The sequence below is a fragment of the Takifugu rubripes genome, chromosome 20, assembly GCF_901000725.2.
Source record: "Takifugu rubripes chromosome 20, fTakRub1.2, whole genome shotgun sequence".
Taxonomy (NCBI): Eukaryota; Metazoa; Chordata; class Actinopteri; order Tetraodontiformes; family Tetraodontidae; genus Takifugu; species Takifugu rubripes.
In genome coordinates, this window is record NC_042304.1 from 12,954,253 (window position 1) to 12,975,723 (window position 21,471).

Genomic DNA, 21,471 nt, shown 5'->3' on the forward strand with positions numbered 1-21,471 from the left:
AACCATAAATTACAGCGTGCTTATTAAAGAAGAGGCACTCGGGCCACAGCGGGGTGTGATTAATCCTCCCTGACAGAACCTACATCCCAAGATTAGGTGGGTTGCGGGGATTTGGTAATGCAGAGCAGGTGAGAGATTAGAGCGGCAGACTGTGAGCTGCATATGGGCTGAGACGCGAGGAAGTTTCATTTCCTCCCTTTGTAACATGGAGCGCGTAAGACTCCGACTCCATAAACATGTGGAGCGGCTGGAGGCGGCTACACGTTTCACCGGCGCGGATGTAAATGATAATACACAAGTGATCACGGGTATTCGCACGCACACGCCGCCATCTTTGTCTGTATGGATTCATTCAGGTTCTGGCCCAACTGTGTTCACACGTTTCTCATTATTAGGAAGCATGTTTTCAGCAATGTTTGAGGGGCAGAATGTGGCTCCGATACTCTAGTGCAGGATTACCATCACTCACACACACACAGCTAACTGTTTTCTATTAGCTAAACCACGGTGACCCCGAGTTGCTCTTAGTTTCCTGTGTAATCACTCACAATAAAAGTCCCCCCCCCCCACCAAAAAAGAGAGGAAATAATGATCTCCAGGTAAATTTCTGCTGTGATTTTAAATGAACAGCCTTGGGGAAAAAAAGAAAATTAAAGAAACAGACTTTTCAAACAGAATTTTTGAATTCAAATAAGACCAATGATATTTCTACTTAAGAGTTAAGGAGAAAATGCAGCTAAAAACAACAGTCCAACCAACATTTCTGTTGATATTGACATCAACATATGGTGAGATGATATTTGACCTACAGCCAGCTGACGCCCACCCCTGTAAGTGTGTCCAGAGCGGCCTTTTAGGGCGCGCGTCCTCAGGGACGGCATGCTAACTAACGACCGGTACGGCTGCCCGCTCCTCCGGTCAGGGGAGATGGGAGCTCATCATTAGATCATTTTAATGAGAGGTGAGACTACAGGTTTCATCCAGTGCTCTGCTACTTAGCTCGCCCAATTAGTGCACATAATCAGCCCAAATCATCACCTAGCCAAAGCCTCCACGTAACACCCCCCCCCCCACCGTCTCCCTCCATACAAATGCACAGATTACCCACCTCGCTGTGGCCCTTAATTAGACATTACTCAACAATGGCAGAATGCGATCAACACACTCTCACGCGCACACACACACACACACACACATGAGCGGGCTCATTTGTCGGTTAAATCTGTGCCATTTTTAGCCATCTCATGGAAAACAACACGCAGAGGGAGGACTGGACACAGGAAGACGACTCGACGCCGTCCGCTTCCCCATTTTTAATAATGTAAGTGCATAAAGGACGCCTCAGGATGAGCCGACCTCCCGCTGGCTTCTTCTTGGTGGAATTCGTTGGCAAGCTACACCGAGTCGTGCTGCTGGAGTTTTGTGCTGCTCCTGTTAAAAGTGTACGCTGAAGCCCACCATAAGACGGCCTCTGATTGGCTGGGGGGGGGGGGTCAATACATCCGCATGTCTCTGCTGCTGGACGCATCCAACTTGACTGTGATGGGTGGATTATGGAAATTAAGACAGAAATCCTGGGCTCTGATTAGGAATCTGCTGGTTTTGGTCATGAAATGTGCTGTAGAGGATAAAAATGACCAGGCTCGTGTTAATCAAGCGGAAAAGCTGGAACCTCTTTTCAAAGTCCCTCTTCTTGATGGAGATGCTGCTACATTTTTCACTCCAAATTGTTGTTTAATGTCATTTATTGTAGAATCACTTGACTGGACTCAACACAGAAGAAAGAATTAATTTTTTTTTTGGTCCGGCTTCCAGATTTTCTGTCCATATTTTTAATATTGCTTTGCAGTGGTGGGAGCAGGAACCAGCCATCAGGAGGAGCCTCCAGCCCCGACGGCGTTCCCCCTTCCAAAACAACCGGATGTGGAACCTGAGCAGAGCAGCTGTGGCCGACGTCAGCCCAGTAATGACATTTGGATCTTTCCTGTGCGACGCTTGTTTTCCACATGAGTCTATTGAAAACTTGTTGCAACTTTGACTTTTGTCAAGAAAGAAGAAAAGAACAATTAAAGCCATCTGGAGCGGACAGCGCCGATGCAGGAGCACAGCCACGCTTGGGCTTCTGCTCCCTTCCTTCACTCCTCATCTCGTTTCCTGCTGATCTCAGACTTGCAGACAGTGGCGAGTTATTCCATCTGGCTAACAGCAGCACGCTGACTCGTACGCAGCGCACGGAGTTATTTAAACTCTGGAACTGTTGAGCCAGAAGTGGGTGTTAGAACTCTACAGGGGTTCACTTCCAGAGATATACGCGCTCAGCCTAAAGGAAGTGGAATTTTCTTTGTCGCAACCTGGGTTTCATTTGTTGAAACTCGGTTAAATGACTGGAGACGGTGTAGAGCAGAAATCATGTCACTTACTGTTCCGCGAGTATTTCAGATTCACGGCCCAACGCCGCTACTCACGTTCTCAAAAGCGCCGCTGCACGCGTACTCAGCACGCATCAATCACACATTAGTAGGACAGAGTTAAGGGCTCCTTCCCTGAAAGCAGAAAATTCATCCCATATGTGCCTCCAGCCAGAGCAGAAACATCCCTAAACAAGCTAATGAGCGAGAAGCTGAACTTGGATTTTTAAACTAACGCAAAGAAAAGGACAGAGCAACATTTACTGATTTAAAAATCAAACCGCTCCGTTTATGCAAGGACGCAACTTCCTGCATTTCAATACCCAACGTGGCTGCTGCAAACACATACGTCCGGGATGATGGATGATTATTGATCAGAGAGACGCACATTGTCTACAAAAGCTTCTGCCAGTAAATCATCGCACTACAAGTGCCTCTGCAGACTCAATAAAGTGCGTACAGCTTACTTTTGTCAATACGAGGAAGGGATTATATCGAACAAGTTTCTGCTGGTGTGTGCGAGTGTGTTTCTGTGTGTGTGTGTGTGTGTGTTTCTGTGTGTGTGTGTGTGCGTGCAGAGGAGCTGAGGATGGTTGACAGGAAGCAGGTTAATGCCGACAGGCGATCCCCCGCATTTTTTAGAGGACTTCCTCCACTTGCTGAATGGTGGACGAGAACCAGGGTGTTAAACAGAGAAACTGGTGGATTTTAAGGATCACCGAAGGTCATTTTCAGCCCTCCTTCACTCATTTCCGAGCGGTTCTTCTCCAAAGTACACAGAAGGAATAAATGGCCTGTAGAAAGCAATTTCCTGCTGGGATGGCGACACCTCACACCCGGGCTCGGTGCTACGTGAGCGTGTTCTTCATCATCACCGTGTGGGTAATAAAGCCTCCTCTGTTCTTTCCATGCCAGATTTCACTGACTATCGTCCAAACGCAGGTGACGGACACCACGCCTTCGACGCGCCGGGCGAGTCGGGGAAAATGATTGAAAGTATCGTGTTGGACACGTTGTTTGGGCCCGGGCGAGCGCTAATGATTGGCTGCTGGGTAATTGAGCAGCTCCACCTGTTTGCTTGCGTGAGACGAGCCTGAAAATGATTTTTTGACACACTGCGGTTGTTCTCTCCACTCCGGCGGGAAATAAAGGACAAACTGGCTGGAAACGGGCTGGGAATAGGAAAACAAACAACAAACGGGGAATTAAATCATTTGGAAGTTCTGCTTTTTACCCAGCTAATGCAAAAGCAGTCCCATACCAACAGATTCCCAAACCTGCCGTGTCTTAAACAGAAATCCTCTAATTCTGTCACAGCAAATTAATACTCCCGTAAAAACCTATGGAGCCAATTATATAGGTATTAAAAAAATGAAATCTTTATTAAGTCGAGGGCATCTTTTCATCATTTGCTGTCAGTGTTGTTGGGATTGTGAGGCCAGGGCGACCTGCCGTGTAGCTGCTGCATGTTTCGCCTCGTGGGAAGCCTCAAACTTCTGCCTCAAACTTCTGCCTCTGCACGTGAACATTTCCTAATCAGACACTTTAATCAGCCCAGGTTTGGCTGCGCTGGATTATTACGCCTCGCAGCATCCGATCACACAAGAGTGGAAGAATAAACTGCTGAAAATTCTGGTAAAGGCCAAAGACGGCGGCAGCAGAAGCGCAGAGAAGCTTCTCCGTTCCCGGGAGGATGAGTTTTAGCAGGAAAACGCAGGATTTCACGTGTGTGGCCGCTGGAGTCTGGCGTTGTTTGGAAGCGCATGTGGGTCACGGCCGGAGCAGAGCTGCTGTGCTCTCACTTTAAAAGAGGAGTGCGGGAGATAAGCTCACGCCATCTCCCATGCTGAAGATGAGGAGGAGGAGGAGGAGGACGAGATAAAGGCCCGTTTCCCAACGCTACTGCCGAGGCAGAAGGCAGCTGGGAGGAGGCTTTGAACTGGATGCTCTCTATCTGCTCTGCCTGGGAAAAGTGATAGATGAGGCCGAGTGTCCGCAGAAACAAAGGCTGATTGAGAACCTTCGGGGGTGAATCCCACTATCAGGGGTCAGCAGGAAGGACTTTTTTGGGCCAGTTTTTGGGGGAAAACATCTGAAGTATGCATGAGCGCATCTAAATGACACATGACACAACAGAGATCCAGAGGCTTTAGTGGAATTCATCTTATTTTGCTGCACATGAAGAGCTGAGCCGTCCAGGCAGGTTGCTGAGACAAGACTGCTGGGCTCATTAATACGAGAGGAGAAGACAGACGCACTGAAAGCACTCCGTCATCAGTTTTGGCTTTTGGAATTCTTCTGTTTTGAGAGTTTCCAAAATCTTACGTCCACAGGCCAGATAGAAGCTCTCAGAATTCTGCAGAATTGGGCCTTTTCTGAGGATGAATTATGGAATACGATCCACTAACCTCCCTCTTTATATTGATGAAACACAGGGACGCTGTAAATTTCTTGGATTCTCGAAGCAGCTCTTTTGAATTTGTCAATCAAACATCACAGTTGTAAATCAGTAGGGGGCGCTACACTGAGACACAGTCTGTAGTGGTATAGAGGCCCTTCCTGGTTGTCCAGGTCAGATCTATTAGCAACAATAGAGTAAAACAATTAATAAGAAGTCCCCCCCCCCCCCCACCACACACACACACACACACACACGTGCAGACAGCTGTTGGTACCTGTTTGAAGAGCTGCAGGTTGACAGCCATGGACAGGAAGTTTCTCATGGTGCTGGAACGATGATTCACAAAGCTCTCCTCACAGAATGTTATCGGCTCCCCCTGAGGAATCCACAGAAATGGGAAATTTAAAGTAAAAAAATAAATAAATATATCGGGGCTTCGTTCTTTGTGCAACAATCTGTTTCTGTTTTCAGAGACGAGCCACAGGAAGACAGGTGTGAACGCAGGGGGGTCTAAACTCATCAATGTGGTTAGATGATGGTTCCAACCTCATCACAAAAAAAAAAAAAGAAAAAAAAAAAATCCTCTGGTATTTCAGCGGATTTCCTCATCGATGAGCCCAAAGTACAGAAAGTAAAGCGAAGTTGGGGGAAGAAAGAGGAAGATCAGAACAGATGAAAACAAAAATCAGAAAACAGCTCCCCTGGCAGAGCGCTCCGAATCTCCCCGAGACCAGGAGACGGCGTCCCAGTAAACTCCACATGAAAACAGCGTCACTTTATTACCCTTTCTTACATCATGTCTGCCGGCCTGTGGGCTACACGCAGCGAGGACGGCGACAGAACCACTCCGGGCCCATCCCAAACAGCCCCACGGTCATTCCCGGCTCCCATGTTCTGGTAATTAACATCATTCTCACAGATTCAGTGATGCTCCACATTCCTGGGCTGTAAAACAATGCTCTTTGTATGTTCGAGGCTGCGAGCACAGCGTGGCACATGAAAACAACCCAACAACACCCGAGACTAACCCCGTTTCCAAGGACGCGCGGCTGGTACCAAGTGGCCCAAATTCCATGACAAGAATCTCGCTCCAGTTACATCACTGGAAGTTCCAGGCATAAAAAAAACACAAGTAGTCTGTTGTAGTTTGATTAGTTCTGCAGATGAACAGCTGGAGAGGGGCTCACATGCGTTCAGAGCTCAGATATTCACTCCCCAGGACCCAAAAATTTCCCCACAAACGGCCGTTATGAAAGAGGCCATAAAGTGTAGCATAAACAGCCCGACCTTTTACGCTCAGACCCTCCATCCTTTAAAACAAAAAACCCACAAAAACACTTTTATTCACACCAGCCTCAACAAAACTCCTTGATAGCTTTTACCTGACCCGCCTAATTATTCCCCTCTTACTGGATCTGCTCCTGTTGTTTAGGCTTCAGTTATTACTGACAAAACTTATTGGTACAGATATTTTTAGAGCTTTTGCAGAGGTTGTGCTAAAGCTAGGAATGAAATCTGACTTCAACCAAGGGAACAAATACTGGCTCTTATTAACTAGAAAATATCGACATTCATTTTTTATAAGAGAGAATCTGCAATAGCAACGAACTTTGTGACATTTAGTGTTATTTGGCATTTACACATATAATAAATAAAGTGGAGGAAGGGGGGGGACATCCTGTTAATCACAGCGATTGTTCTGGACTTCCAGATGGAGCCTGGTTAATTGGAGTCAACGTGGGGGCACCGAGAGGTGAAGCAGAGCGCTTCACAAGTTTGTTTGACAAACACATTACAAATCGTGGATTTCCATTTATTCCTATTTTTAAACCCTTTGTAATGGCATCATATAAAAAAAACCCTGAAACCTGTCACATTATCCCATTTTTAGATGTGAGCCATAATGTAAATAAACACTTTAAATGTTCCCATCTGAAAAGAAGGTGATAGTTCTATTTCATTTCTGCAACAGGAGCCTGCGACGCTTGAACGCATCACATTAATCTTCCACACTGATCAGGTAATGTGTAATATTACGAGTCTAAAACAGTCTTCGCTGCTTCCAGGTCTGTGATTGCACCCCGACCTCTCCTGCCAAGTCTCTGACATCCACCACGCTCCACCTTGCTGGTTATAAACAGCGCTGAGCATGGCACCTGCCGACCCGACCCGGCCGTGGGGGAGGAGCTAATACGAGGAGCTATTTCAGGTTTTCTGAAGCCGGTCCAATCAGACGACTGGTTTTCCAGTCATTATCGTTTTCCATTTTCCACTATTGTTTCATTTACAGCTCAGCAGGACTCCCTCCGAGCATCTACACCCGTCCTTCTGTTCAGACATATGGGCCTGTGAACCGCGGCGTCTCAGAATAAAAACAAGCAGCGGAGCGTTATACCACAAATATCAAATTACAGAGAGTCAGTGGCGTCCTTATGATGGCACATTTGTCCGGCCTTATATGAATATGCACGCTGGTATCCGGGAGCCGCGGGTGGCGACTACAGAAAAACGACTGCGTGTTGCGTTCACACACAGAAACACACACATCCAGACGGGCTTGTGTCAGAGGGGAGGCAGTTTGTTCATATACTGTCTGTACACAGAGAAAAGAGAGACAGCATCAATAATGTAGCACCTTGACTCCGGGAGTCCACAAAGTCCAATTAATCTCAAAGCCAGAGGAACAAAGGCTTTGCCATTTGACAAACAGGACATGCTGTCGTTTGCTGTGCTCTGACGCACGCTCGGTAAGCAGAAATGATCCAGAAAAGAAATGTTAGAGGGCTTAGCGAAGGAGAGAGAAACACCAAAGGTGGTTAAAAGGAATCTTCAAAGGAAATGTCCTGAGTCTTTTCAGTGGCGCTGACATTTCGCCGCTTCAGACGGGCCCACCTTCGCTCGGCGAGGCTGAAAACTCGCCTTTGGTGCCAAACTGTCTGGCTCAAGCCTCTAGGACTGACTTAGGATCTGGAAGTGTGACGATTAGGCAGGGAGCATGTGGCTATCATGTGGAAGCGTGTGGATTCAGCAGGCCAGGGCATCAACTTATTTACTGTACAAGTTATAATAAGCACAGAAATCACAGAAGGGCCCAAAGGCTTCTGCCTTCCTTCTCGTGACCCATCCTTTAAATCTTTACATCTTTTGCTCAGACCTCCCCACACAGCAACAATATTTACGAAGAATCGATGTGATGAAATGTCAATGCGCAGCGTGGCTGAACGCTGCCTTACTAAGCTGTGCTGATTTTTAACCTCCCAATCAATCCAATCAATTACCTCCGTCCACACCGCAGTCGTTATCACTGCACGTCACACCAGCCAGAGGCAGGCACATCTGTCCGTCTGCCTGTCTGTCTAGATTTACATTCAGCCGACTTTAGCTGGTATTTGACATCGTAGCCTTTGGAAACGATGAAACTTACAGGTTTGTATCTCAGAGCGTCTCTGTAGGATCCGAAGAGGGCGGCCTGCGCTCTCAGGAAGGCCCTCGCCACGCCATTCCCGGTGGCCGTCGACTGTTTCTTCAGCTTGCTCTTGAGAGAGGACACCTGGTGGAATACATGCAGCAAGAATGTGAGGCGGAGAGAAGCAGACAGAAAGGGGGGTAAAAGTTAAATTATCACCTCTGAAATTGGTGGAAGAAACAGCTAGCCCATTCTGGGTGTGAAGTATCACATTTGCAGGTCATCTCGGAAAAAAAAGGAAACGGAAAGAAAGGAAAAGGGGAAGCCTCAGCCTCTCCTGCAGCTTATCTGTTATGCTGCTGAGAGCACCTGCTGCTTTGCTAATTGAGCAGAAGACGGAGGGGATCTGGCGAGGCGAGGGGAAAGCACAGAATAGAAGGAAACCTGCACCCTCGCTCTTCCTCCTTCCATCGCCTTCTCCCTTCTCTTCTTTCTCCTCTCCCCCGTTGGCACTGCCAAACTCCCTCCAGAAAGGTGTTCTTGACATAAAATATCTTTAATTATTTTCCCCTCTCTGGGCTCCGTCTCCGGGACTCCAGGCGAGAGTGGAGGAGCAGCAGGCCTGAACTTGTTTGAGGATGACAAAAGGTTTAGCCTGGCCATCGGGCCATGGGGAGTCTGGGAAAGAAGTTGTCAAGAGGCTCTCTCCACCTGCCCGGCAGTAATCTGACTGTGCTGCCGCAGAGCGGGGGGGGGGGGGGGGGGGGGGGGGGGGGGGATGGGCATGGGCAGCGGAGGCACTGCTGTTCTCTGTGTGGGCCGAGCCTGCTCAGCACAAAAGCACAACATCTGATTGGGCTGTTAAGGAGGTCCCGGTTACTGTAACGTGGTTTGATGTAAAAGAGCCCTCAACCTCAATTATTGGAGAACAGACTGGACCAAAGAACGGCTCTGCATCATCAGCCTATAAATGCGTACGAGCCTCGTGTAATATACTGCACACTTACTCCTCCAACACGGCGCTGGCCAGTAAATAAGGAGAAGAAGTGTCCACCAAACAGAAGAAAAAAAGAATGACACAGACGTCTAAATAAATGTAGCTGGGGTGATTAATGCGATATTGTGGTCTGGCGTCAGCAATTAGCTGATTTAGCAAACCTCTGGGAGAAGAAGAAGCAAAGTGTTAGCATAGCCGCTACAAAGGAAGTACAGAAAGAAGCAGGGACGGGGAGAGGAGAAGAGAAAGCGAGGCAGAGAGAGTGGCGGCCTTAAACTGGGACAAAGACAAAACGAACAGCGTCAATTCCTCTCCCCTGGGCTTTCTGGCTCTCCACAGCGTCCCCGTGCTGCCGTTGCAAATGCTGCCAGGCATCAAACAGGAAGTTTATCACGGCTAAATTAACAAGTGTCATCTCCATATTCGCTCATTGTGCTAAATGCTTTTATGTTTATGGGAAGCCCTTTCTGGAATTAATATTTCATGTTTTTTTTTTATTTGCTCTTTTTTTTTTTCATCCTGCAAATGATTAAACTGTCTCTTTTTTGGGGTGGAGTATCAAAGCAAACACAATGTCAGCATTTGTGGGGGAGGAGAGGCCCAAAGTGTGATCGACAGAGTTGTGTACTGCTGAGGAAAACACTCATGCACATGAGAGGAAACTGGGGGATAAAGTTGGTAGGATTGGGTTTTATTTTAATGGCAATTGATCACATTCTCACTGACACACCTGAAATTGGAGCTCTTTCACATATCTGACACAAAATTAAATGATAAAAACAATGAAAATAAATGTGTGCTTAGGAGTTGTGTTTTCACTAAAGCTCCTAACCTACAATCATCAGGTAAGCCTCCACGGTAATGGCTCTGTCAAGTTAATTAACTTCTACAGTTTGAGGAAAGCTAACGAGATGCGTACAGGCATCAGAGGAAGGCCAGGCTCTACAGGTGATAACCCAATTTGGCAGTGACATTTTTTAGTGTAAAGTCACAGTGGCGGTGATGAGATCAAAGGCAGAGAGTCCCCCACTGGGTCCAATTAGAACTTTAGCATTGTACAGGGAAGGGGTGGCGGGAGGGAGGAAAAGGGGAGTGGGTGGTTGGCAGAGAGGGAGGGGGACGGGGAGGAGGGGGTGAAAAAACTGTTGAGTTATGATATTCATAATCTATGCAGAGGGGCCTTTCCAGTACAGGTCTTCTCCCCATAGCTGTGATCTTTTCAATTTACATCAAGGGAAGATAGTCAGGGATGAAAGCAGGGCATCCACGGCGTAAAGCCTACAGAGGGCAGACACGGGGCCTCATTAAGGCCCGGCCCAGCCAGGCCTAAACAGGGTTTGAAGTGCGTCACATAAAGAGCACGGGGTCAAAGGTCACAAGAAGAACAGCTCTCCATTTAACTCTCCGGCTGGAGATGGTAATTAGCAGGTGCGACGATGATCCCTGCCGCCACGTAAAGGATGATACCGCGGTGGGTGACACCAGTCGTGCGTGTGCGTGTGTGTGTGTGTGTGTGTGTGTGGGGGTGGGTGTGTGTGGGAGGGGGGGTTCTCCATGACACCACGCTAACATCCAGCAACTGTTATGGGAAATAATTCTTCGTGGAATGAATGAATCTAAGCGCTTGACTATAAATGAAAGCTATTTAAGCGTGCCGTCGATGGGGGACCTCAGTAATAATTCTGAGAGGATCCAGTCAGACAGAACCAGCTGCTGTTTACTGTGAAAACGAGCTTCCATTTTTAGTTGTTAGAGTGAGGAGAGGTGAGCAAGTTACCCACCAAACTCTCAAATATATATTTAGAATTTTCCTCTAAGTCTTCACTGGAGCAACCCCCCCCCCCCCCCATATAACGACCCTGACACTTGTCTGTTGTTAAATAAATAAATATAAAGTTGGGTTTTCTTCTCACAAAAAATAAAAAAAGAGAATGTTGTGTTTAAGATTCTGTCCAGGGAAAGAAAGCCACAGGGACGCAATTAAAGAACTACAAAGAAAAAAAATAGTTATGAAAATCTCCCACTTTCTTTTGATGTTCTGCAGTTCAAATTGCACACACACACACACACACACACGCACACACACACGCACACGCACGCATCTGAACAAAGACATACACTCTCGCACACGTATATAAGGAGCGTGTACTTCTGGAGTCAGTGAAATGTATTCATTCATTCAGTTAAAAACAAATATTAGATATTTTAGGCTCTTTTTTAAATGAGCCCGCAATTACAGTTTTACTATGAAATGTGCAATAATGGGGAGATTAAGCCGATAAATATAGTCTCTTATACCTAATCACATAAAATCATTAACTGGCGTCACGGCAAAATTACGTTGAATGTTAAATTAAAGCGGAAATTAAAATAGATTAGGACGATAAAGAATGATATAATCCCTGTTCACGTGTGCTCTGCTGTTCAGTCAAAGTCATCACGTATAATAATCTGATAAATAAAAAAAAAGGCGGGGAGCATGTGTGTGTGTTTTAATAGGACTATCTCATCGCTGTGAGACTCTCCCCGGTGTGAGGTTACTTTGTCAAGCTGACCTCTTCCAGCAGCTGAGCGGCTGAGTTTTGCATACATAATTAACTACAGCTAAATGTCATCTCTCACTTCAATGACTAACGCAGTGGGTGATGCTGCTCTCCCTTTTTGACTTCTAATCCGGAGCGAACCGCTGCCACACCGACGATGTGAGAACGGAGAGCAGGTTTTAAACGGAGGGCTGCTAACACTGCCAAGAGAGTCTGCGCACAGTTCAGCGCCATTTAAAACAACCGTAACCTGTAGAATCCTGATTTCAAATGAGCGGAACGCCACGTCTGTGTTGGGCAAAACACTTCCACAACAGAACCGGAGCGTCCGGAGCGTCCGTTAAGGCTATGAGTGGCACACACACACACACACACACACACACCATCCGCTGCACCCTCCAAAATGTGTCTCCTCCTTCTGCTGGAAGTTTTCAGGAAATGTCTGAAAACAGGGAAGAAAACTTGTGTATGCGAGCAGCAGAAAAAAGAAAAAGTTTACATCTGAACTGTGTGCGTCTGTGTGATGAAGAACTTTGGCCAGAAACATGTTTGCCTGTGCCCGTGCGCGCGCACGCCCCTGCTGTATACGGCGACGTAAACGTTGTTTTCCGGGTGCATCGGAACACCAAATTAAAGCCGCGATGTTTGATTAAGTGTGCCAGGTGATCTCCAGAGAGGCGCGCAGACACAACCGCAACCCCCTCATTCATTTGTAAACCTCCCGATGCTGCCTTGAAATACAGGAAGTAGGAGTGTACGCTGTAAATTCCCCCCTTTATTGGGAATACAAATGATCAAATGTGTGAAGGGTAGGAATGTATGGGTACACGGTGTCAGCAAAGTAGCGGGAGGCAGAGAGGAGGAGAAGAGAAGGAATTAGGCTGTGATGTGAGAGGGAGCATCTGAAAATAAAGATGTGAGCTGCATTGTAGCGCCTCACCTTGAATATATGGCACAGAAAGAATAATACATGAAAAAAAAGTCTCCCGTCATCGGTTGGAGTTCAATAGCCGGGATCAAATAGAAATCCCGTTCAGTCACATTGTTTGTTTTCGGAATTAACACACTCCTAATTTGCTATTCTTGGATGCTTTTAATGACTAGTGTGGTAAACAGCTCCACCAACCAAAAGCCAATTATAACTTTATCAGCACAATCTCTGCGTGGAGGAGCAACTGTGGATCTCAGGGAAGGGAGAACCTTGATCTTCCAGGGGTATTCTTCTGCTTTTTTTTTTTTATTATCGAGTATTTCCTTTCAGCGTGCTTGTCAACATATTGATTTTACCGACAAAGGCGCAGTTTTCTCAGAGATTAGTATGATTTATTAATGCGTAGAAAGTGTTGAAACTTTCTGTTCAACTTAGGCACCCGGTGACACACAAACAAGCTCAAAACAGGACTGGGTTTTAAATATCACAGGGATGTTGTTTTTTTTATCACAGAGGGAAAACAAATTTTAACAAAAATAAAGAAATTATGGTTGCCGAAGCAATTTGGATAAAATTTAAAGAAAGTAACTTTATTTTAAAAAGAAAATAGGAACAATAAGTAAGGTTAAAAAAAAAAGTAAACTACTTTTTTTAATTTTGGTGCTGAATGGACCTGCTACCGGCATGGTAACTTTAGAAAAACTCAATAAATCTGAAATATTAAGTGTGAAGTTGCGGGAAAAGGCCATTAATGGGCGGGCATTAGTGGAGCCGGTGCAGGGGTCCTGCCTGAGAGAGGGCAGCTAATTCAGGACAACTGTGAACTCTGATCCCGCTAAAAGCGTGGCCACTGGTCAGCCCCGTCACATAATGGATCCCGCATGTGCTCACAGTGTGCACGGTCGTAATTAGACGGATTTCTATAGGTTTACTTAAATCAACATTAGAGGCCTTTGTTTTCACTCTAGCCGGCCTTAAAACAGGCTCAATCATTTCCTGTTGGCCTTCACTTTTCATCAATCTCAGGCCTTTTGTGTTCAGACAAAGAGATACTTGGCCCTTAAAGAAAGAAGGATAATTACTTCATGGGTCTCGAGGCTTTGCCTTCACACCGAATAAAGCTCGAGTGTTAAGTAGTCCACGCCGCAGCAAGAATTAAGGAGAAACGAAGGGAGGATTTAATGGCTCAGAAACAACGCGCGGCAGCTGAAACAGGGCAAAGAAGCGCTCAGCTTTAATCAAGATTTCAGGCCCGCGTTTGACACACCGCACAACGCCTCAAACGTCTCCCCATGTAAACATAAACATTGAATGCCAATGTCGCGTGTCCTCATCACTAACAAGCCAACTAACAAGATAGCAGGAATTCCACCCAATTAGCAGCTGCTTACCTTCTTATTAATCTACAAACCTGGGAGAGGAGATGAGAAGAGACGGGAGAGGCTATAGATAGAGGGTGGAATAAAAAAAGAAACAACAGTTTGTTGCGATAAATATATTAATGCCGGGGAAGTTTCAGTTCCAGGTGCTGTAATTTGACATGATGTGGGGACTATGTTCTGTCATTAGTCAGGAAAAACGGTGAGCAGAGGATCAAAGTAGGAAAGAAAGCTCTGAGCCTGCCACTTAATTTATCACACGGCAAAGACAAAGGCTTCTCTCTCTGCTGCTGTTTCCTTTCAAAAGCCCCGACTCCTTTTTATGACAAACTCATTTTGCGGTTTCATTTAGGACCCCTGAGTCCCTGGATGTGAAAGAGGAAGCGGGCGGAGAGAAGCAGCCGGAGTGGCACGAGAGAGACAAGAGTTGGTAGACAGGTGAACGGCAGGAAGTTGGATGGGCAAAATATGTTTTAAAATCAGGCAGCACCGGGCGGAGGGGGAGGGGGAGCGTTAATGCACGTCGTTTGCAGGCGCTAAATCAGGAGAAACGGAGACGTGTGGGAGCGTGAGAGGGTCTGTAGTGTGCCGGCCTGTGGATTGAATTATATGCTGCCGGTGGGGTTGGAGACAGGTGGTGGAACCTGAGAATATACCGTTAGCAGTGTGGGTAATTGTGTGTCTACAGACTTGGGACCTCACTGCATTAGAAAGAGGCTTTAATGGAGAGAGAAGGAAAAACATCTAAACAAACAGAGTCCCGCTTTGACAAAGACAGAGAAGATAAGCACAAAGATGTGTGTGTGTGTGTGTGTGTCTGTGTGTGTGCGTGCGCGAATGTGGAAGTGACCCTGATGCCGCGCCGATGTCTTCTGTAGCACTGACCGGCGTCAGAGCTCCGTTAATTAAAGAGACGATGCACTGGCAGGTGGCTTCACTGCCCACACTGGTAATTGGCCCCCTTCTCTCCACTCTCTCCCCCTAGAAATTCACCCATCTCATCCTTTTCTCTCCTTTTCTGGGCCTTGTTCGCTCCTCCTATCCCTCATTCTCAGAAACGTGCCAGTGGGCAGGCAGTAACGCACGACTTTGTGAAATAATGATTAGAATGGACAGAGATGAAGGGAAGGGAGTTGCACATTTTCCCACAAGCCTCTGATGGTCGGGGAATGCAGTTCGCCTTCAAGCGTCACGCGACGCGACGGGAGTTTACTTTAGACAGCCACAATCTGAGGAGCCAGTACTGCAGTCATTAATGATGTGGTGAGGAGACGGAGCTATACCGAGACTTATTTTCTGCAAGAGTGTGTGTGTGCGTGTGCGTGTGTCTTTGTCGCTGTTTGGGCGTGACTGAGGGAGAGCAGGTAGGAGAATGTGTATCTTTGCTAGTGAAACGACGTGAAACAGGGGAAAAAAAGGAAATGTGTGTCTGTGTGTAACACAAATACAATAAAGGTTGTCAAGCACTGAGGTGTGTGTGTGTGTGTTTGCTTTCTCACCACATCAGCGGGCAGGTTGCGGAGGTCGTCAAAGGGACTCTCCAGGGTGTTGCTGTCCATGTTCAGAATGATCACATCCTCCAGCGACCGACTGCGCACTCTCTAAATGACAATAAAATGTGGGGTGAATTTTTTTTTTAGTTTTTTTTTCTTCACATCAATCAATACAAACAGAATTTTCTACGTTAAATTTATTTAATTTCCCGGTCACCACAGTATCTTGATATGAAAGCATGCAACAATGAATAAAAGACACACCAAAGCACAAGAACATTTGGGTTTTCTTCGGTGTGCAAACCTCTGGTGCATCAACACAATACACCAAATATGATGGCAACAAATTCAACAATTATATCAGTGTGGTGCAGAATGCAGGCAGGTGTGTGTGTTTGTGTGTGTGTAGCATAGTGTGTGAATTTCTAGTTTGTCACTTTTGTGACAGCCTGTGTGCAGTGGAGGCTCACATGCTGATCTGGACTAATTATGTAGTGGCGGAAAGGGGGTCTGTCACGGATGCAGAGTGTGATAAATACTGCCACTGCGGCAACTGTCAGACAAATATCACACGCAAACACATGTGAATTATGCCATATGCATTTGCACAATTACACAAGCACGCAGACAAACACCGACGTGCAAAACGTGCGCGTGCGGCGTGGGCGCCGGCCTGCCCCCCAACCAACACGCAGGGTTTAACAATGAGGTGGGAGAGCTCTTTGTTTGCAGATACTTTCTGCCTCCGTCTTTTGTAGCTCTGGTTCAGAATGCACACGAGGAAGGGAGGAAGATGAAATGGCAACAATCGTTCTGCCTTTTTTTATAATTCAAAGCACTCAAGAGCTTAATTTTTTCTTAACTTTCACACACAAATTAATGCAGCATTCATCAAACCAGAAGACTGTGGAACTTTTGTTGCAGTCCAGATTATCTCCCATGTATACATTTGCATCAGCGTATAAAATACAGCTCATTTAATATAATTATGCACATTTGCAGTGTGTAACGCACCTCCAGCAGGCTAAGATGAACTCCCACAAAGTATGGCATGGGGGCACTGTGGATGGAGAGAAAAGAAGCAAAGCTGTGAGCAGTGTCGGTTCAGCCATCACGAGCTTCACACACCCACCTGGAGAGGCAACAACACAACTGACGACGGCATTTCTTTAATCAATTCTGCTGCTGCATTTGGGATTTGGGATCCCCGATTGACAAATCACAACTGTTTCTGCAGTCTGTTCGGATCTGAAGACACGAGCTGACTCCAGAATAACCTTTTAGAAATAAGGTGATTAAAAAAAAAAAGAAATCGAGGGATCACTTCCAAGATTTCTCAAAAGCAACAGTTGGGAAGTGAACGCAACACAAAGCAGACCCAAAAATAACATTTTAATTGTGCTGTATGAAAGGCACACACGACGGGGTCCTGCGTGTCTCCGCTCCACCATGATGGATTTGAATCAGCAGAAGCAGTCAGAAGACAGAAAACCTTTTTTGCGTGTGTGATGAGGTTTGCAGCGATAATCAAATGACTTTCGGTCAGCCGGTTCCTGGACGGGCTGATTCTGGAGCTGCGGGCTTTAATCAGCTTAAAAACAAACAGCAGGCCTGCAGCTCTCTGTTTCAGCCAGTGTGCCCCCCCCCCCCCTCATGAATATACAAGGATGACTTTTCTGAGCTGAACTGCTGGGCAGGTACATGCACAGATCACGTGGTCAGATCATCTAATCAGTGCTTGCAGGACTGTGTCGTGATTGAATAAAATCAAGCCGAGTCTTGTGTTGAAAATCCTATTTTACTGTCAGTGATGAACAGGTTTGCAGCAACTGCGAGAGACGGCGGAGGACGCAGGACCTCCTCACTCTGCTTTAATTTTATTTCTCACATGAACAGCTCTGAAGCGGTCCTGCACGGGTGTAGATTTGTCGAACAGCTTTGGCTCCAGCTCCAGATTCACCGACATACCCTCAGATTTGCTGGATTTGCATTAGATGGGTGCTAACAAACCCCTGAGAGGGTTTAAAAGACGGCAGCGCCGCATTCGCTCCGGCATGAAATATGGAGCAAGGTGATCCGGGCCGTTCGTTATAGCAAGGGGCCACGCGGAAGCGATTGTGGGAGCGGCTCAGCAAAAAGAGTAAGAGAAGGTGCCAACGTGCGCATCTGCACGTTTGCGCCGAAGGTTTAGCGTCAGCGCTCGGCACATGACAGCAACACATGGCGTGGTGTGTGTTCACGTCTGAATGTGTCAGGGGTGTGTGAATCAGGAAGTGGATGGGAACGGAGAGGGTGTAAACATTCGTCGGGAAGATCCGGGTGGTGTTTTGCGAGTGTGTCGGAGGCGGTCAGACGTACCAGCAGTAGTCCAGGAGATGTGGGGGCAGCACGGGGATGAAGATGTGCTGCCAGTACATGGGGAAGAGCAGGGCAGTGGCGCCGTGGGCACATGCAGTTAACTGCAGAGCGAAAAAAAAACAAGGTTCCAATCTCAATTTATCCCGCTGAGGAGAGGAAAACAAAAGAAAACAATAACACTGTGAAGTCTGTCAGCTCAAAATGAGCCCGGAAAGCAAGAAAAATAATGAAGAAAAAATAAACTTGGATTAAAAAACTTTCTAATTCTACTGCAGCGCTGCAACTTCTTTTCAATTAAACACTCTTAAAAGTGAACAGAAGAGAAGCGCCGTTGCCTTTAAAACCATATCCTGCGAGTACGCCGTTTCTAAAATCTAAAAGTTTGATCAAGGTGATGAGCTTCCGCTGCTGAAGCGCACGCTTGATTTGGTGTTAGCCTTTAATCTTACAGCCTGACAAAAGCCCTCGCAAGGAACGCAGAACACTGACGTGTCGAGCGTGTTGTGATGAAAACATGATCTGTGAGCTACTGTTGGAGGACGAGAGGGAAAAAACAGACTAAAGATGGAGATCAACCACTTGTCTTAAGCTCATGGCAGAAACACGGAGGAGAGGAAGACTGACGAGGTGGAAAGAACAAAAATCAAGACTGAAGAATTGTAAAAATTTGTTTTACACAGGTGTCAGCTGAAACCAGCTTCCACCATATTAATTCAATTGTTCTGTGAGCTCACTGCAGTGATATTAATATTATTGTATGTAATAATAAAAAATAAACAGTGAAAACACTCAAATATTCATAATTAACTCCACTCGGTGCGACAATGCTGCTGCATCCTGCAGAAAAGGAGCCGAAAACAAAGCTGACACCAGCGATAAAAATCAAAATTACCCCAATCGTTCTGACCTACAAATTAAAGTGAAAATAACCTTCTTTTCAACAGATAATGAGAAGCGATCACGTGAAGATGACATTCCCTTTCAAAGGAGCGCTCAGCACTGTCAAACCAATGTTGCACAGAAAATTAAATTCATCGTCTCCCATTGTCTTAAAACCGGCACCCCCCAAAGACATCCCGTCTCATGAAAACACACCAATAGTAATGACCTGCACCTCGCCCGCGCGCACACACCCGACACACACAAAGAGGCGCAGACACGGCAGGAGAACGAGGCGTTAGCTCATCCCCCAGATTAAAATAACATGATTAAATATGGAAAGAGAACAGAGGTCTGAGGGGCTCCTGCGGGACTTCATTAGGGCAAATTGCCAAAGAATGAAACATGAGTTAGCCAACAGAGACTGCAGGCTAGGCCGATACCGCCGGGACCCCGGAGCAGCAGCCGCCGTTACACCGCCGCAGCTTCTCAGTCGACGTGTGAAATGGACACACGCTATCACGCCACTGACACACGCGGTGTCACCGCTGACTGGCCAAATCTGGAGCTGGAGCTGCCAAAGAAGAGTTCGGCGCCCCAAACCCCCCCGAAAGTCAGATTCAGACGATGAGATATCTTAAAATATGCCCGTGTTCATATGTCTTCCTCCCCGACTGTTGGTTTTAACTGGAATCATTTCTCATGTGCTGGAAAAATGAGATTTTTTTACCGTCTCTGTGCAGTTTGTCTTGCACACAGTCCCACAATAGTTAGGACTTAATCAACATTTAATTGGTGCCTTGCTCTGTCGGTCTGCATATGCATATTTCCTCCTTGCCCTCTTCACATAAAACACAACATTGCCACGCTCCCGTCAGAATTAATTCACCGGCAAACATTTTGTTTTTTGTTAATTCTGGAAATAAATCGATGTGATGAATATTAATGCCTGAAGTCAAGTGCTCGGTGGGAGAGCTGCTACCAGCATCGCTGCACCCTTCTCCCTTTATCCCAGGTGAGGACACCAAGGGGCCATTAAATCATGATGAAGTGAGGTCAGCGGTCTAACTCCGGCTGATATACATACACTTGTGTGTGTGTGTGTGAGAGAGAGAGAGCGAGACACACACACTCATGAACACACATGCTGGGAGCCAACAGGCGATTGTATTCCTCCTCTGGGAGTGCGAGGCAAGCCCCAGCCATTCGCCAGGTACCAGGAGGTAATGGCACAGAACACCTCGCTAACCAACTCCAATTATCTCCTCTAGGCCTCAAGGTGAGCCCCCCAGCTGGCATGATTTACTCTCAAGTTGAAAGGGAAAAACAGGAGTCGTTCTGTTTCTCCTCTTCCCGGGATGGGTAGATGGCTTAGGGGAGGAGAGGAGGGATTACCGAAACCAAGAATGATTTATAAAGCAAATCTAAATTTCTGTTTTCTTTTATTTGCTATCTCTAAAGCCACGGAGGTGGCGTCGCATCTGAGATAAGCCGACTTGGAGGGAACTCAAGAATACTTCACATATTTGCCTCTTTAATTCAGCTGAGTGGGGAAAAAAAAACTCTGTCCCAGTGTTCAGGTTGGAGAGCGAATGAGGCAAAAAGTAAAAGGAAGATAAGTGGAAAAAGAGAAATAGTACCACACTTCTCCCCCCTTCATTTGGGGGGGGGCTTCACATAAGAGTGGGTCATGAGAGGCTAAGGCTGATAAAATATTTGCCAGGCTGATAAATAATAGATGAGTGGAGCCAAATGGCTTACACGCTCCACAAAAGACCTGGGTGCTTAATATTCCATTCAATGGAGAATCACAGATACAGTCCCCAAGAACAAATACAGGATTAGGTGCTGGGTCCAGTCCCCTGGGACGGGGGCTCTGCCCGGTAATGAGGGGCTGCCTCTGTGTGTGTGTGTGTGTGTGTGTTTCCCCTTCCTCTGAGGGAAAACGAACCGATTATACAGCGACAGTCTGCTTCAAAAAGCAGTCAAGGTCTTTGGTTCTGCCCTGAGAGCTTTCTTAGTGCACCGCGGCAGAGACAGAGAGCGTCCGCACGAACCCCGGGTCCCCCAGATCTCTTCTACCGGACCAAAGGACACGGAGACAGAAAGAGAAGAAAGACGGAGAGGTAGAAAGAGGTGGAGGAGAGGTGTGAGAGGGAGATAATGTGAGACAACTCGCCCTGCAACTTTGAGGGCGGCAACAGTAAAACAAGCCGGTCACATGTGAAGGCGTGTACCATCCTGGGGTTGGCATATAGAAAACGATTACTTCTCCAGAAACAGGAAATCAAACACCATCTATGTCATTTGTTTCTGCTACTGTAGGTTCGTCTTCTACCTCAGTGTCTTCCAGCTGGAAGCAGATACATTTATTGGATTGGTGGCTGGAGCTCAAGTGGTTCCAGTGATTGGAAGATGTTGGTTCCATTACAGGTGGAACTGCCCTCCAACGAGACTCTGAGCCCTAAAATAAGTTTGAAATCAGCGCGTGACACCTGCGAGTTGGACTCTACCATCATGACTGAATGGGAACACAACACTTTCAGAGGTCAAAGTTGACTAGAAAAGGAAAAGCATAGATACAGTTCACATATATTGAGAGAATTTATGCAAAATCTCTTTTTCTCTACTGCAAATTCTTAAAATTTCAAAGAGGTACGGTCTGTGGAAGAGATC

At 46.6% G+C, this 21,471-nt stretch overlaps 1 protein-coding gene across 4 annotated transcripts in view; it reads right to left on the reverse strand.

Annotated features, from left to right (window-relative positions):
• dennd1b (DENN/MADD domain containing 1B) overlaps nucleotides 1-21,471 on the reverse strand; it is an 81,115-nt gene that overhangs the window by 13,971 nt on the left and 45,673 nt on the right. For all 4 annotated transcript variants that reach the window (XM_011615034.2, XM_011615035.2, XM_011615033.2 and 1 more), the window contains 5 exons: nucleotides 17,917-18,017; nucleotides 16,573-16,618; nucleotides 15,565-15,666; nucleotides 8,234-8,359; nucleotides 5,084-5,185 (listed from right to left, as the gene is read on the reverse strand). In XM_011615034.2, the coding sequence (XP_011613336.2) occupies nucleotides 5,084-5,185; nucleotides 8,234-8,359; nucleotides 15,565-15,666; nucleotides 16,573-16,618; nucleotides 17,917-18,017 (477 nt within the window). The remainder of the gene's footprint in view (nucleotides 1-5,083; nucleotides 5,186-8,233; nucleotides 8,360-15,564; nucleotides 15,667-16,572; nucleotides 16,619-17,916; nucleotides 18,018-21,471) is intronic.